Below are 18,486 nucleotides of genomic sequence, written 5' to 3' on the forward strand. Positions count from 1 at the left end.
CTCTCACAGCTGCACCCCGGTGGAGAGAGCAGGAGAGAGTCTGGGTGAGGCTGTGTCTTGAACAAATATAAACGGGAAAGGACCTAGAGCTTAGTCACAAAGAAAAATTCGGCTAGGGGTGTTGCTAAATGACAGGTACAAGCATCATATTTACAAGGCCTGGGGTTCAATCTATGAAGGCACAGAGGGAGAGACGGAGAGAAGAGAGGAGGAAAGGAAGGAAGGATGGATGAGCAGGTGGGAGGGAGGGAAGAAGGGAGGGAGGGAGGGAGGGAAGAAAGGAGTTTGTGTTAAGCCTGCATGCTCAGAATCTCTGGCTGCTGCTGACTGTGACACTCTCGGTGACAACAGTTTTCACATTTATCTTGAAGATTCAGCAGTTTTACCCAGGGTCATCCACCAGGAAAGAGGCTCTGGGACCTGGAAATAAGAGCTCATCCAGCACAAACTGGAAAGGACAGTGTTGGTGTCTTGATTGCTTCTAGCCTCTCCAGTCACCAAGGGGACTCAAGCTAGTTCCAGTGAAGCCCCCTAACCCTGCCTGGTATCCAGATGTACAGCCACAGTTAGAGCAGGCTCTGTAGGCATCCTGTCTGCAAGCTGCAAAGGCTTAGAAGGCAATTGTTGTTTCATCTTACGTATAAGTCAGAAAAAATTATCCTCGCCCAGACTTGACCTCAGAAATTTCAGCTACAGTAAGATGTTTCAACAAATAAAGCGTACAGAATCAAATAAACATACCCATGCAAAAAGAGAAAGACATTCTTTGGATCTAGCATATACCCAAAGAGCTATGTGCACACACTGACCCTCAGCCAGGTTGAAGAGTGAGTCTGTGCAGCCCTCAGACCACGGGTGCCATGTTTCCATATTCCTGCCCTGCGTGAACCTACACTGTGGTCCTCTAATCTCTGGCCTAGTAGGAAAACCCACATCCACTAAAGCATTCACTAGAGCAGAGGGCCTCTTTATCTGTGTTTGGTGTGATACATTTATCAGACTTCTGCTTTCTCTGCTTCCTGTTCTAGATCTGTGGGATCCACAGCTGCACCAACCATGCAGCCTTTATTGCAGGGCAGTAGTCTTTGTACTATGGTCCTGAGTGCATGGAGCCTCTCAGGGGCACCCAGAAGCTAGGGCCAGGGTGGGAGTTTAAGGATGCTAAGAAGTCAGGACTTCTGGCCCCTCTCCCTCCCCGCTCTCCACCGTGGCTGTCACTGCTCTATCAGATGCTGGTGGTGCCGATCACATTCAGATTTCCTCCTCAGATGATGAGCTGGAGACTAAGTAGGTTACTTCCTCTCGGACTGCCACTAGGGCAATGGGGACTGTCCTTCCGAAGGTGTTTTCAGCTACCTACGACAGCTCTTACATGTTTATGTTCACTGGAAAGTCTCCCCGTACACACTGTGGACTGCACCAATATAACCTTTTCAGCCGAGCCTCCAATGGCCAATATTGAAGAACGAAACAAGCAAATTGCCAAACACGACTAACAGATCCAAGGAACTATTAAAACTAGGTAGCTGGCCCCACTCAAACACACATACCACCCTGCTGCACCAGGAATTCTGTTGTTTTTTCTGGCTAATTTGCCTTTGCTTATAAACAAACTTCAGGAAGTGTGTGATTCCAAAACAGACAGGCAACTGTTGGGCTACATTACAAATGACTGTGTCTCAGGTTCCGAATGAGACATCCAGTAGGAAGCAAGACGAGGAAGAGGAGCAGGGAAGACGGTCTCTCTTCAAGAACTCTGAGGACTTCAAAAGTGTCAGGAGATTAGAGTCACAACTTAATTAAACACATGTGTGGCTGAAAAGCTGCTGCTCTTATACAATATGGAATTGCCTTTCCCAAGTGAGGGGCATCATTTCTATGAATGGTAGGAGGTAATCCACAATACAGAGGTGCCTGCTTCACAGAAAGCGATGTTCCAGCCCATGTGGACCACACACACACTTACACACACACACACTTACACACACACACACACACACACACACACACACACACACACACACACACACACACACACGGCGTTCTAATACTCACCTGTGCTGAAAAGTCAATGAGCTTCGGGAGCAGTACTTTGCCGCCTTCATCGCTCTTGAGGAAGTCCAGCAAGCTGCCTGCAGACAGAGGAATGACCGGTCAATGCAACTCAAGCGCGTGAGGGAAAAAACCCCACCAAAGGGGTTGCAGTGGAGCTCGGGTGGAGTACTTGTCCAGCATGCACAAGGGCCCAGGTAGAATACATGCCAGTGCGTTAACATCCTGCACAGCTGCCTGATCACTAGTCAGCTCGTCTGGGACAGAAAGACACGAAGCATGTCCTCAGGAATGGCCCTTCCCTTGCAGGCATCAGGCTAGGCTTGCCCTGTCCTATTCTAGCAAAGCAAGGAGCCAGAGGCTCCGGGAGAGCTGCTGCACTGGGAACAAGTTAGTTTCCTGAGTACAGCGCTGGCAGCAGCCTCTCCTGCTCCCTTTGGCTTCACATCTATGAGACCTCCTTTTCCTTAGAAATCCCAGCACCAATCTCACAGGCAGTTTTCGTCTACTCACTTAACGCCAAGTCTTTGCAAAGTGGGCACTGTAGCTCTACAGGAGTTCTTGTAAGGAAGCAAGTAAGGGGACGTAAGGCAGGCAGTTACCAGTGCGCTACATCACCCATGACGCAGAATCACAGAGTGGCACTTAGTCCTTGGACACAGAAAGCACTGGCAACAGTGGAAGATGGCAGGTGTGCAATAAACTTAGATATTATTGTGGTACAGAGAGTATTAGTTAATTAAGTAGTATTTATGAAATCACAAAGCACCTAACCGTGAGTATGGTTTCTCAGTTACAGCAACAAAAACCATATAGTTTTATTTCTATTTTTAACAATACCCTTGATTGTCAAAATCAGCTCAGTGAGAACTCATTTAGCCATTGGCAAAAGCAAAACACAGAACTAAACATGTCCTCCTCTGATGAATGCTTTGTGTAGATGCTATTCTGAATAGCAATTATTAACAGATATTGAGTTTAAAAAAATATAACACCCATGCTTCTAATCTATTGGATAAAGGAGTTGCTATCTATTAGCTCAATGCTAAGAGTACTTTGCTCACCATGAGTGAGGACCTAAGTGTGTTCTCCAGTATTAAAAACAATTGCTAACATATTAGCTGTGGGGCTGGAGAGATGGCTCAGAGGTTAAGAATACTGACTGCTCTTCCAAAGGTCCTGAGTTCAATTCCCAGCAACCACATGGTGGCTCACAACCATCTGTAATGAGACCTTCTTCTGGCCAGCAGGTATACATGTAGGCAGAACACTGTATACATAATAAATACTCTACTCTCACAAGCAAGCATTAATGTAGGATTATTGCTCATGTTGCTTTGTTCCCTTCATTCTTCCAAAGAATTAAGAAAAAAACATGTGAGAGTTTATCCCTACCAGACTGAAGGAGATTGAAAGCCATCCTGAAAAGTGCTAACAGAGGGAAAGATGACTGCTGAAGCCTTTAGGGGTCCCACGACATGGGAATTTAACCTCCAGGCGTTAAAAAACATTAACTAAGTTCGTGCCCTATGCACGCTCGTCACGTGAGCCACATCCACAGACTCTACATTAACATTTTAAAGTTATGTAAATTACATTTAAAGAAATGTAAATAACACTAAGTAGAAAGAAGTAAGCAATTTTAGAATTATGACTATGAATTTTAAGTAAACAAGAAAAACTAGCGTCCTCTGACTATGCTTATGAAAACGCCCTTTCTGTTACCTTCTGACTTTCCAGTATTGAGGATGCTTCACACTAAAAGTGTTCCGCAGACACTTGAACACTTTGCTTTGGGGCCCGCCTCCTTTAGGGGTATGGACTCTGAATGCCACTCACCCTTGGCCATGAACTCGGTGATGATGTAGATGGGCTCCTCCTTGGTGACCACAGCATAGAGTCGCACCAGCTTGTCATGCTGCAAGGTCTTCATGAGGTTGGCCTCTTCCAGGAAGGCCTGCACAGACATGGTGCCGGGTTTGAGGGTCTTTACAGCTACCTTTGTGCTGTTATTATAGTAACCTGGGCAGGCAGAAGAAAGCAGAGCATGATGGTCAAATGGGGAGTTCAAACACCCTTCCTAAATGCAGCATGGGAAAGCTGAGTTACAGGCTAGGCAGATGACACACACTGTGGTGCTAAAAACTGGAGGGTATACATACAGGAATTCTTGGTACTCTGTCCACAACAGTTAAAATTACTACAAAATCAAAAGGGTTTTACAAAACAATAGTTGTGAAAATTCTATATGCATTCTACCACAAGGACTAGTATTTTTTGCTGGTTAATAAAATGTTATTCAAGGCAAAATAAGCATGAAAATCAAAACTTTTTTTTTTCAAGACAGGGTTTCTCTGTATTGTTTTGGAACCTGTTTTAATACAAGTGAGAATGAGAGTGTGCGTAAGTGTAAAAATATTAACACACACACACACATTAAGCCCTGGTTATTGCTAATGGAACGATTATAGACAATTTTATAAAGTGAATATATAGACTTTTTGGTTTTTCAAGACAGGGTTTCTCCGTAGCTTTGGAGTCTGTCCTGGAACTCACTCTGTAGACCAGGCTGGCCTCAAACTCACAGAGATCCACCCGCCTCTACCTCCCGAGTGCTGGGATTAAAGGTGGGTGCCATCACCTCCCAGTTTATAGACTCTTTTGTTCCTTTGTTTGTTTTTGATGTTTTAAGACATAATGTAGACTTGGTTGACCCCCATCTCCTGAGTGCTGGGCTTTGAGGGTGTGTCTCCATGCCTGACTTGCATTATCTTTACAATTAGGAAGAAGTATAGCACTTATAAAAACCTGTTTATATACATGCTTGAAAGTATAATATGCTGGAGTCAAATAAATATTTCCCAAGGTTTTCAAAGCGCTGGCCTTGGGAGATTCTCTTGATGAGAAAGAGTTTGCTGCCGAAGACCAGAGATCACCTGGCTACCTCTCCCAGAAGGTTACTGGGAGCCCTTCCGGCAAGAGACCTGAATTTCTTATTGTTTCCCACACCTTCAGGAACACTGGCTTGTGGAACCCCTTGAGAAGCTCAAGGCCTTGTTATTTTGGAAACTTCCTCAATGAAGTACTTAAATTTAATCCAGATTTTATTTTAGGCAATCCTTTTTCTTTTCAGGAATTAAGCAAAGCAGAAACTAAATAAGTAAAATTCCCTTTCTCTTCCTGTGTTCCTGTAATTCTCTTGAAGTACAAAACAATAAAGTGGAAGAAGGGTGTTCAGCTGCCAGCACCCCACAGATCTGCTGTGAGTGTCCCCTGGTGTGGCACACCTTCAGACAGTGGCCAGGGAGTTGCCAGGCCCTCAGCAGGCTACTGAATCATGCCTGGGAGCAGTGGGCTTAAATAACAGTGACTTCTGTTATAGCATTTGGGGTGACTTCTACCTGTTTTGCCTTTCTTTGTTTTGTTTTGTTTTGCTTTCATTAAATTCATCAATGAGTATGTATCTTTTTACAAAAGGAATTAAAAAAATATTTCTAAAATGAGCAGGGGAAAAAGCATTAATTGCTCTGAGGCTATGAGCAGCCATAGTGCTAGTGTTTTTTCTTCTGGTCATTAAGAATAAGTTCTCTGTGTCAGGGGATAGCTCAGTAGTAGATTGTCTGCTGCCTGTGTGTGAGGGCCTGGGCTCCATTCCCAGGATTGCAAAGAAAGGAGAATGAGGAGAGGAAGAGGGAGAGGAGGTAGTGGCTGGTCTCTTAAAATATTTCCTTTTTATATTTATTACACTGTATGAAACTTCATTATATTTTATAGAGTAATAAGATCAACAGTGTCAGTGAGACCATATAGAAATAAAGTGGAGAATGTAGTGGAAATTAGTTTTAAAAGATTCTGAAGACAATAATAGAAAAGGTAACAAAAGCTACCACCTATGTTGGGCCGTGCTGGTGCACGCCTTTAATCCCAGCACTTGGGAGGCAGAGGAAGGTGGATCTCAGTGGGTTCCAGGCCAGCTTGGTCTGCAGAGTGAGTTCCAAGGTTTTTCTTGATAAAGAAAAACACTGTCTCCAAAAACAAACACACACTAAAATCTACCACCTAAATATCACAAAATGCTGAATAAATTCTGTTGATTTGCCATTTAAATGGAAAAATGGTGCCTTTCCATATATACCTTAAGAGCAATTTAATCATAGATCCCATTAATAAGATTTGTAAATATTTGAGGGGCTGAAGAGATGGCTCAGAAGTAATGAGCACCTCTTGCTCTTGCAGAGGGCCCGAGTTTGAGCCCCAGCACCCACATGGTGGTTCACAACCATTCCCTTCACTCAATTCCAAGGATCCAATACCCTCTATGACCTCTGGGAGCTCAAAGCCTGTAGACAGTACACATACACACCTGGAGGCCAAACACTCAGACATTAAATGAAATGAATAAGTCCATAAAAAGTAAATTACACTGAACCACAGATTCCATGATGAATGTTTTGCTAGTTTGTAAACAAGCCCTCGGTTATAGGAGCACACTGGTAGCAAAACATAAGAAGAAACTGCACTCTTGGGAATAGCAAAGTGGTTCAGTGGGTGAAGTGATTGCTTCACAAGTATGAAGACTTCAGTTGGGATCCTCAGCTCCCACATAATAGCGAGGCACAGCTCCTTAATACCAGTGCTGATGGGACAGACACAGGAAGATTACTAGAGCTCACTGGCCAGCGAGGCTAGACCAGTTCGAGGTACAGAAATTCCCAGCTCAATAAATAATGTGGAGAGCAAACGAGGAAGATACTCAGTGTCAACACCTGGACTTTACACACACACACACACACACACACACACACACACACACACACACACACAGAGAGAGAGAGAGAGAGAGAGAGAGAGAGAGAGAGAGAGAGAGAGAGAGAGAGAGAGAGAGAGAGAGAGAGAGAGAGAGAAAGAGAGGCTTATACCACTGACAAGTCACTGGTATCTTGAGTCTGTAATTCCTGCAAATCAGTTAAGTAGCCTAGCAGTGCATGGCTGCACATTTCCAAAAGGAGAAATTCCAGTGACTCGGATATACAAAAGACATGTAACTACCTTAGAGTCAGAGAAATGCAAAAGAAGCTATAAGGAGAAACCAGCCCTGTTGACCCAAATCAACAAGTATGACAGTAACTGTAGGTAAACGCTGGTGATGGAGGGACGGAGTGGCAGCTCCCTCAGGCCCTTTCCTGAGCCCCACTGAACACTAACGGCAAAGCTTTGTGATGAGATCCCAAGGGACCCACAAAGGATGATGACAGTTGCCTCCGTCCAAGTGACCACACAGGCTGTGCTGCACTAGGACCATGCTGTAGCCACAGGCCCACCATTCAGGACCATGTACACTGTATTATTTCTAGGGACAATTGAATCTGGGACCTGTTGACAGTGGAGCAAAGATTCATAAATGATCTTCCCTATATGATTCATGGAGGATTGGTCCAGCCACATTACCCATAGGGGACTGGTTCAGCCACATCACCCATGGGGGACTGGTTCAGCCACATCACCTATAGGGAACTGGTCAGCTACATCATCCATAGGGGACTGGTTCAGCCATATCATCCATGGGGGACTGGCCCAGAACCTTGAAGCACACCAAAATCTTATATTTTTGGTTGTGAGCCTAGCCTTTAATGGCTGAGCCATCTCTCCAGCCCATGCACACCAAAATCTAAGGATGCCTATCACATAAAATGGCACAGAATTTACGTCTAACCTGTACATGTTCCCATGGATACTTTTAATCACCTCTAGATAACTTACTTAGTAAAATTCAAATGCTATGTACATAGTTGTTAGACTGTATTGTTTAGACACAAAGAAAAACATATGTACCTGTTCAGTATAATTGCAATCCCCTCCCCCAAATATTTTCCGTCTAAGGTAGGTTGAATCCACAGACATGGAGGCCTAACTGTACCTTATGACACAGCAAATCCATTCCTGCTAGAAAAAGTCATGTGTACTTGCACCACCAAAACCACAAAACACAGAGTTCACAGCAGCCACAACCTGGGACTAACTCCGATTGTCACCACTGAAGATTGAAATGAAATGATAAAATTCTATATGCTTTTCAAATACACATAAACAATACTGTATAGCAACAAAGATGCATGAAATGTTATGACATCCCAAAACATGGATGAATTAATTTAAAGCATCTACTAAAAGAGGCAAGCAGTAAGAGAATATATTCAGCATGAGCCATCTCTTTTTAAAGCCAGAAGAAGCTGGGCTGTATTGCTTGATGCACGCTGTACCGTGTGTAACCATAGCGAGATTGTATAGAAAAGGCACTAAGGCCTGCACACACACGACCCTAGCTCCACCTCTAGCACCAGAGGGGAAAAGGTCAGGAAATTATGACAAAGGTCAGGACAGCAGCTGTCCCTGGGGCAGTCAAGGCTGAGACTGGGAAGGGACATGAGGGACTTTGTAGTCACTCATGACTATCCGGCAGTAACTTTTCTGTGAACTTGTCACATCACCTAAAATCAAAGTTAAACAGCAAGTCACTCCCCCTCATTATCATGAAGACAATGGAGCCTGGAAAAGTTTGCATCCTTTGAAATGATGGAAATATGCTTTCCAGAGGCAGAGCAGGAGTCATCAGGAAATAACGTGGTTGCCAAAGACGCTGACAAGGAATTTGGAATCAACAGGGACCCAACAGCTGTGTCCGTGACTCCAGAAGAGCAGCAGATTCACCCCAAAGGCCAATCATTTGAGGGTTCCATTAATTTAGCCACAGAAATTTGTGCTGTTGTGATAGATAGATTTAAAAAAAATCAGGAAATAAAGGACGGCTTGTGAAGTGACATTTTGTCACAGTTAAAGAAAACAACAGCTTGAGAAAGTTCCCATTCTAGCCATGGCAGACTTGCTAAAAGGTACACATACCATAGGATGTAGAGTTTTTTAAAAAGGGGGGGGGAAAGGTTGGGAAGTTGGCTGGTTTGGGAAGTTGGCTGATGATAAGTTTTAACTAAGTTGCCTCTAAAGAAGAATGTATCAGGGTGAGAGATGGTTCCCTAGTTAAGAGCACTTGCTGCTCTTGCAGAAGCCTGGTTCAGCTCTTAGCAGGCACATGGCGGCTCACAGCCATCCACAATTCTAATTCCAGGGGACAGAAGCCCTTTTCTGGTATGCACATGGTGAACATACATACAGGCATGCAAACACTCATAGACAAAACACAAAAACAAATTAATCTTTAACAAAAAAGACATTTGGGTGGTGGTGGCACATGCCTTTGATCCCAGCACTCAGGAGGCAAAGGCAGGTAGATCTCGAGGCCAGCCTGGTTTACACGGTGAGCTCCAAGACAGCCAGGGTTACACAGTTAAACCCTGTCTTGGAAAAGCAAACAAAGACTAAATCAAGCAAAACTCAGTTAAAAAATTCATTTCTTAAAATGACCGGTGACCAAGCTATAAGAGGAAACTTCCTCCTCCTCTTCACTGTCCAGAGAGATCTCTGGGAATACTAACAATACACGAGGAAGCGAGGCACCACGGCAGATACATGGGGTCACACGCACGGGAGGAAACAGCTTGAGGCAGAGACATCTCTCTCTTTCATCCTCGCAGCTGTCTTCCTGCACAGGGCAGGTCACATCTGACAATCTCTTCCTTGTGTTTCAGATATTTGGCCGTGACGGGCAGTCTGAAAATAATCCCTTGTGATTAACAAAAATAATAACTCACTTGCTTAACAATGGTATAATTTTAATTGGCTGGATTTTGTTTTGTTCCCATGTGAAAAACTAGCTCACACATTCCTTGGGGGTTAAAAATTGAATTCTCGGGGGCTCTTCCAGAGGGCCTGGGATCCATTCTCAGCACCCACACAGTAGCTCACAACCATCTGTAACTCTGGTTCTGAGGATCCAAAGCCGTCTTCTGGCCTTTCTACATACCAGGGACTCTCCTGTTTCACAGACAGATAGACATGTAGGAAAACATTCATACACATAAACAATAAAATAAATCATAAAACAACAACAACAATGACCAAAACCAAATGAAAACAACTAAATCTGACTTTCCTGTGTCACTGTCAGCCTCAGGCTCTGACGGCTGGACTGCGATGCACACAGGAGGGAGGCAGCCCCGCCCCGCCCCGCCCCGCCCCGCCCCGCCCCGCCCCGCCCCGCGCCGACTGCGGACACACAAAGCTCTAGCAGCTGATTTCCTTTGGGCTTCACTGCGGGTGCCCCATGTTTACTTTGACTTGGCATTGCTTTCTTTTTTTTTAATTTTATTTTACGTGTTTGGGTGTTTTGCCTGTATGTATTTCTGTATGTGAATGCAAGGAGGCCGGTAGAAGGCATCAGACCCCCTGGAATGGGCGTTACTGACCGCTGAGAGCTGCTGCCCGATGCTGGGAACTGAACTGCTCTCCTAGAGGAGCTGCGTTCCATTTGTGTGTGGTTATAAGAAAGAACACAGATGGAGCTGTAGGTGTCAATTTTCTCAAAAACTATTAAAAAACAAAACAAAAAAGAATCAAAATCACCTTTGTTCAATGTAGAAATCCCTAGTAACTTTCTCCTCTATAGTTTTTGCAAAATGCCACAGGATTTTGTGTAGAGTATCATCAGGCAAGGAACACTTCACTGCATTGTTTCTCTCAGTTTGGACAACGGTCCTACTAGATAAGGTCTGTTATAACCCGACTTCTGACAGGTTATCTTGTCAGAATCTCTTTTAAAGAATTTAATAAACAATGACAGAATTTAATAAACAATTTTTTTTGAGACAGTGTCTCACCATGTATCGCCATCTAGCCTGGAAATCACCATGTATACCAGGCCAGCCTTGAACTCAAAGAGATCTGCCTGCTTCTGTCTCCCAAGAGCTGAGATTAAAAGAGTGTGCCACAACACCCATCAGTTAAGGAAGAACATGGAACGGACTTGAGTGCACATTTCTCTAAGATACAGAAATGCCCAGTGTGCATGCGAGAAGATACTCAGCATTGCTCATCCAGAGGGAAATGCAAATCAAAACTGCAGTTCTCACCTCCCTTAAAACATTATCACGGGGACCTGACAGACCTCCGGGGAGAAAAGACAGCTTGCCGTGGAAAGGACACTCGGAATCTAGACCCTTTGCACACGCCCGTGGGGATGTAAATCAATGCTTCCACTTCAGAGTTTCCACAGTATGCCAATTCCTTAAAACATTACAAGTAAAGGCATCATAGGAGCTACCAACTGGGGCTGGAGAGATGGCTCACTGGCTAGGAGTACCTGTTGCTCTTTCCAAGGACCTGAGTTCGGTTTCCTCAGCACCCACACTGGATGGCTCACTACCACCTGTAACTCCAGTTCCAGAGGACCCCACAGCCTCTCCTCCCTCCACGGGCACCCACACACATGTGTGACCCTCATAGGGAGTGCATCAAGCACGCATCCTCTTTGAAATCTAAGTCCCATACACACAATCCACCTGAGCAACTAACTGGATTTGAGTGTATTTGGTTTGCCCGCGGGTGTGCATATGCCTTCAATGTAGTTCTATGCCTTAGCTCTCGTTTCACAGCTGACCCTGAGGAGGATGGAAGAAAACTCCATACTTAGGGGGTGAATGAGGCCAGCCCAGGGAAAGCACTACGGCTGAACTACCCTTCAATTTTCTTAAGGAGAGATGTCAATCCCTTAGCCAGCAAATACACATAGGAAGGCCAAACTGCATTCTTTCACATTGGTTTTATGATTAAAAATGAGAAAAATCTATCAAAATATAGCTTGCAGGTATGTCTGAGAGGTGCACTGTAGTAGATCTGTTCTGCTGCTGTTCTCTGTGATTTTAAGGCAACCCACAAAATATTTCCATAGGGACTCAAGATTCTCTTTTGTAATTACTACATCACCTGCCAGCAGATGCCTCAACCTGTGAGAAAGAACTTTCCCTAAATGGCTTTAGTGCAACCTGTGGTACCAAGAACAGCACTGTCCAATGCTTGGGTGCTACTCCCAAAGACAGGTGAGCCACACCACAGGGCACTTAGGGAAAAAGCCATATCTATGGGCATGTTACAAAACAATAGCCGTGTGCTTTATAGGATATGGATGCCATAAAAGATAAGACACATGGATTTTCCAGAGTAAGGAAGCTGAAACTGCCGTCCTGCCTCAATGAGATGATGTAACAGACTTAGTAGGATTCCTAGGGGAGGCCTTACCCTCTCTGAGGAGCAGATGGGAGGTAGGGTAGGGTGGGGGGAGTAGGGAGAGTGGGAAGACAGAAGGGAGGGGCAACTGGGATTAGAACGTAAAAAATAATTAAAATTTATATAATAATTAAAAAAGTTAAATCATGTTTCTAAAGGTAATAACTTAGCTTCAAACCCTCTTATGTTGTTTCCAAATGCCCCACCAACACTGATTCCATCATCCCCAGGTGCAGTTTGCAGTCTCTACCCATTCTTTGCATGGTACATTAGCACCACAAAGCAAGCTCATATTCCAATTTTCCATGACTATGAGGACTCTGAGATCATCCATTCTGTCTATATCACTAGCTTATTGCTTCTCAGTGCTGATTAGTATGCCCTTGTATGAATACTGTATAAAGTTCTCTTACTGATGGATTTTTATTTTAGAATAAACTCAATACAGCTACTATGACCATCTCAATGAAATTCAAAAATAAAACAAAAGACCATTGTTGCATGCATGGTGGGGGGTAGCGTCAGTACTATATTGACAGCTGAGGGTACCAATGTTAGGGGCAAAGAGTCAGCATGGGTGATTACTCTCAAATGTCTCAACAGCAAAAAAATGTGCACATTTGTTCACTCATGATTGTAAACAGTGAAGATTTAGCAAATGATGGGTATAGGTGAGAATATTGCATTCATTAAACCATTCCTGTCCTATTCTGTGCATCTGAAAGATGAATAAACACTGAGAAATAAACACAAATATCTCAGGGAGGAAAAAAGACTTTTAAAAAACTAGTTTTGTAGGTTCTAAAAAAGTTCAAAATAGACTAACCAGTAACTATTCCTAGTATATAAAGAAGAGAAATGAAAATGTGCTCTTGTGATATTTTGCATATAAACGTTCTTACCAGTATTGTTCCAAACAGTAAGACGGCGTGTTGGTGGGCATAATGGCTGTTGTTGAGGTAATGAAAATATGGGCAACTAGACCAGGGTGGGTCACGGCTTAGGAGCCTCTTGACTGCCACTGAATTGTTCTGTCAGCAGCATTCTTTTTGTTAGCTAATGTAATAATGGCATGTTAATTTCTTTAAAGAGGAGGAAAATAGAGATGGCATTGTGACACAGGCAGCCAGGAAAAAAGCAAGTAAAGACTGTGAGACAGCCCACCCAATGAAGACGCAGAGAGAGTTGTGTGACAGTAATTTACTTAAGCTGTATAAATTTTGTGTGTTCAGACTTCCATTGCAATATCAATTAATTGCAGCTACGTCAGTATTTGCATATTTAACACTTCCACTACGAAAGCGCCACTAGGTCAAAGGACACAGCTGAGATAGCAGAGCCTGGACTTCAAGGGAAGAACCCTACATCCTTTCCAGGTCTCCATGCTTCATCCTGGCTGCTGCAGGCTGGGATCATTCATTACTGTCAGCCAGAGCTGCAGCATTTTCAAATGCTAGCTGCCCCTGCTACCTGGAAATTGGTTTTGCTTTCTTCCCCACAAAGTTGGCACAGAGTGATGCAGATGTCTGTGGCCTCCCATGCTACCCTGTCCAAGACAAACACTTTTCTTTTTTAAAGAACCAAAAGGAAAATGTGATACTTAGAAACTTTTAAAAATGTATCTTATCATAAATAAATTTACATTCCATGAAAACTTGAGAAAAGTGAGGTGGTCAAGAAGAATTTCCTGGGGGCTGGAGAGACAGCTCAGTGGTTAATGACACTTACTGCTCTTGCTGAGAACCTGGGTTCAAATCCTAGCCCCCACACTTGGAGGCTCACAACCCTCTGTGATATAATACCAGGGATCCAATGCCTTCTTCTGGCCTCCAGGGGGTGCTAGGCATGAAAATCATGCACGCACACACACATACAAGCAAAACACCCACACATATAAAATAAAATTTAAATTAAAAATAAATAGAATTCCCCAGAGCAAGCCTCTCCACAAACCTTGGCCTGAGAAGAGAACACTTGGCTCTAAGGAAGAATTCATTAACGGTGGGACTTTGGGCGTCATTTGTTGGTGACCCCCAGGTTATTCAAGTAGAGGCTCTCTATTAAGCTAGTAGTCCTGGCTCTGAATGTAGCTTTCACTGAGTGGAGGATACAAGTGCATGCCCAGAGTCTGAGGATGAGAGACTGAGGAGAGAGGACCTGGGTAAGCACCCACACTCCTATCCTGGAAAGGATGAAAGTAATTACCAAAGCAGACAGATCCCAAGGCCAGAATTTGGCCTGAGACAGGAAAGCCAGAAGTCATGCTTCTGGGCAGCTCAGTGCCTGGCTCGGTGGCTGGCAGAGGCTTGGACCCATCACCACCCTCTACAGAGTGGGACACTGACTGCTTACTCACCCATCCAGACTTCTCCAAACTGTCCTGCGCCCAGCTTTTTCACCAACTTAATGGACTCCCGGGGGATCTCCCAGGCATCTTTATCCCATGGCTTCTGTGGTTTGGGGCTAATGCATGCCTTCTCCAATCTTCTGCAAAGGCCATCAGACTGCTCTAAAGTGAGAGCAAGAACAAACACTAAGAAATGCATACAGGGCTGGTGAGATGGCTCAGTGTGGGAAAAAGTCTGCTGCCGAGCCTAATAACCTAGATTCAGTCCTGGATTCCCAACACACAATAAATAAATGTAAAAAGAAGAGGAGGAGGAAAGGAAGGAAGGAAGGAGAAAGAAAGGATGAAAAAACAAAGGAAGGAAGGAAGGAAGGAAGGAAGGAAGAAAGAAAGAAAGAAAGAAAGAAAGAAAGGTAAGCAATATAGTGTGCAGCCATGGCAGATGGATGCCAGAGTACAAAACCAGATTCTCAAGTGCCTTATATAAAATAAAGTAGTACTTTATGTGCATACCTTATTTTAAGTCATCTTTGTATTACTTATATTACCAAATACAATGTTAACACCATACTGTAATCCTGTATTGTTTAGGGAATGCTGACAAGACATGCTCAGTGCAGATGCATTTAAAGACACTTGGCTGGCTGGCTCTCTAATGCAGAACCTGTACGGTACATCCTTCTGTGTTAGAAGGGATTATCCAGATCTCTAATAAACTCTTATTCTTCTCATGTCCAATGTGACACCATCTAAACTTCTCATGGAAGGTAACTTTTACATAACCACAACTTTCAAAATTACTAGAAGACAATTTGAAACATTTTATTTTATTCATTAACACTACCAGCATATAAAAATAAAAACAACAAAGACAGTTCCACAAAAACATATTCTGATTCCCAAGTCCTTGGAAGTTCAGTGGCACATGGGCAGGGATGTAGTTAGGTTACCCTTGCACTCCACAACAGGGCCACAGCACTATAAGGCCGGCCCCTCGCTCTCTCCATACACCTTTGCTCCATGTTTTGGGCCTAAGCTAACCCTCGATACGCTTTCTCACAGAGCCTGTCAGAGCAGGCAGCAGAAAGCAGCCACAGCAGCTCCTGCATCTGGTGTCAGTCACAATAAAGGCACAAGGCTAGAAAATGGCGCTGGGCACGAGGCACAGGTCTCTTATCTCCTACTTTTAATATTTGCGCACATTAAGAATATGTGTTGTACAAAAATAGCATATGCTTTCTTCCACAGGAAGGGGGAGCACTGGATGTTAAATAGCTCACACCAGGGAAGAAGGCTGTGGCTGTCACAGGAGCAGTTCTCACTAGGATGTAGTGATAGCCCCACTTACAGTGCTCAGCTTTATCCGCGATGAAAGTGCGTCTACACAAGCAGTCTGTGTGCACCTCCGGTCTAGTACTTGGCAGCTTGCTTGAGCTGATAGCAAATGGGCAGGTTATCAAACTGGCAGACTCGGTCCAAACGTAGGGAAATTTAAGTGTCTGAGCACATTTACTGAAGGCTACATTAGGCTCGGGTGTTCAGAAGACAAGGCAAATGAAATGCATTTTCAACTTAGATTTTAATTCAAAATAGGCTTAATACATAGAACACATGCTCATTGGATGTCAAGGTGCATCTACATATTGAGTTAGAACCACTTGTAGAGTGCTACCCGCCACATTACCCGAAAGGTGTTTTCATACAAAGCAGTGTCTGCCACTTGATACCAATGATAAAAATAATCTGCGTCTCCCAAGCTTCAGTGTTCACTTACTTTGGTAATGCTTAATCATGTCACTGATACAGGGAAAAGTGATCCGAGGAGAGATGTAGTAACCGCCATTGTCCAGACTTCTAATTTTGTAGTGCTTTATCACGTCTCCATGCACAGGGTCATAATCTCTGACGGACAGAGAGAAGCTTCCTGTGGGGAAGTGAAGAGAAGGACAAGCCTGTATGTTATTAGTAAGCTCTCCATTATATGACACTGTGGTACATTTTACCACAAAATGTCCAATAAAAACTATGTGTGCCTCTATTGTACTATATTAAAGTCCTGCAGCCAGGCGTTGTGATGATTTTAATTCAAGCTCTTAGGAGGCAGAAACTGGTGACTCTCAGCAGTTCCAAGCTAGCCATGGCTACATAGTAAGCCCCTGCTTCAAGAAGGGGAAAAAAAAACCCTATAAAAATTTGACTTGATAAATGACAATAGCATTTTGTTTGCTAGGTGAGTAGTCAGCACATCATTTTCCTTCTTTACCAAGGTTTCTGAAATCATTTAGCTAAATAGCAAAATTCTTTTGAGTTTCTTCTTGATACTCAAGATTCACTTTCATAATAAGCCAACAAATTAAGAAGTGTGCTATGACCTGCCCATAATTATGGCTATTTTTCATTTATTAACATTTATCATTTGAGTTTATTATGTCTTACCAAAATATGAAATTTTCACTTTGAAAGGGTTTGCACAATGGCTAGGCAGGTAGGAAGAACTTTGTGTATAAGCCTGACAACCTGAATTCAATCCCTAGAACCTATGATGGAAGGAGAGAACTGATTCTCGAAGTTGCCTTCAGACCTCCAGCTTGACAGGCAGAAATGCACATACATAGATACACATACACACACACAAATAATAATAATAAATAATAATAGTAACACAAACAATAATAACATATTTAAATTTTAAAACATCTAAGTGTGGAGCACACCTTTAATCCCAGCACTCAGGAGGCAGAGGCTGGGCTCTCTGAGCTTGAGATCAACCTTGTCTACATATTGATTTTCAGGCAAGCCAGGGTCTACATAGAGAGGCTGTCTCAAAACAAAACAAAAGAAAAAAACAAAACCACCCCTCTTTTACTACCAGAATCTACTATAGTCTTCTTTTTATTCATCCTGGAATAGTTTTTAAAGTGATTCCCTGGGCTAGGACTATAGCTCAGTAGAAGAATGTCTGTCTAGCACACACAGGCCCTAGACTCCATGTCTAGGAAGAGTCCCCAAGTCCCCATACAGTCTTCTTCAAGGCCTCCAGTCATTCACCCACCTTTTAAAGTCTCGCTTTCTCTGATAAGAAAAGCTCCTGCACTGTTCCCTGGTGCCAGAAGCTGTCGTTCTGCGTCCTTCCTGGTTATGTCCTTGAAGAACCACCTGTGAAGACATTTTCACATTTCATAGGTGTTGTGTCAGGGAGGGAGAAGTTGATGCCCGCATAAACAAGCAATGGAATGCAGCGTGTAGAAGCACCAGGAAGGCCATGCGCCAGCACTCACTCTTCTGTCTCTAAGGTGTTGACCTTGGCCACGTAGTTGCTGGGGATGAAGCCTTCTCTCTTTGTTGAAAGGGACTTGGCTTTCCACCATTCCCCATGCCTGGAAGAGAAACAGAAGGCATGAGTGCGATAGCAATTGTCCTGTGGTGCTTGTTTTGCAAACTGAAGGCAAGTGGGAGCAACCCAGAATCCCAGAATCCAAGAGGAAAGTTCTTCCTGTTCATATGAAAGATAGGCTTAGGGACAGGAGCAAAAAAAAGCATCCTTACAACTTCAGTGTATCTCGGTATGTTCAGTGCTACATAGAAAAGAGTTGGGGAAAATGACCCACCTTATAGGAACCAGATATTTCTCATGTCCCCACATAGCTTAGGCATGTTTTTAAGGATCCTTGTAGCAATTGAGACAAAGGAATAGCGATTTAGAATTCATGTGTGATAAACTTGTTTGTAAAAACATCCACTTTCCCCATGAATAAAGAAAAACAACAACAATAATAAACCCAAACCAATTCAGAGTAAGTAAGCCTCATCCCAGGACTCAGCATGATACTACACTAACCCAGAGGGCATCAGGGAGGTGAAGGAGGAAGGACCAGGCCTGAAAGCAGCAGCTGAGCTAAAGGGGGGGATGG

General features: G+C 43.7%; 1 protein-coding gene across 2 annotated transcripts in view; it reads right to left on the reverse strand.

Annotated features, from left to right (window-relative positions):
- Positions 1–18,486, reverse strand: part of Lyn (LYN proto-oncogene, Src family tyrosine kinase) — a 113,676-nt gene that overhangs the window by 32,512 nt on the left and 62,678 nt on the right. For both annotated transcript variants that reach the window (XM_040741501.1, XM_040741500.1), the window contains exons 5-10: positions 17,854–17,952; positions 17,628–17,731; positions 16,350–16,499; positions 14,585–14,737; positions 3,892–4,074; positions 2,056–2,132 (exon numbers count right to left, since the gene is read on the reverse strand). In XM_040741501.1, the coding sequence (XP_040597435.1) occupies positions 2,056–2,132; positions 3,892–4,074; positions 14,585–14,737; positions 16,350–16,499; positions 17,628–17,731; positions 17,854–17,952 (766 nt within the window). The remainder of the gene's footprint in view (positions 1–2,055; positions 2,133–3,891; positions 4,075–14,584; positions 14,738–16,349; positions 16,500–17,627; positions 17,732–17,853; positions 17,953–18,486) is intronic.

This window comes from Mesocricetus auratus, unplaced genomic scaffold, assembly GCF_017639785.1.
Source record: "Mesocricetus auratus isolate SY011 unplaced genomic scaffold, BCM_Maur_2.0 Super-Scaffold_6730, whole genome shotgun sequence".
Lineage (NCBI taxonomy): Eukaryota > Metazoa > Chordata > Mammalia > Rodentia > Cricetidae > Mesocricetus > Mesocricetus auratus.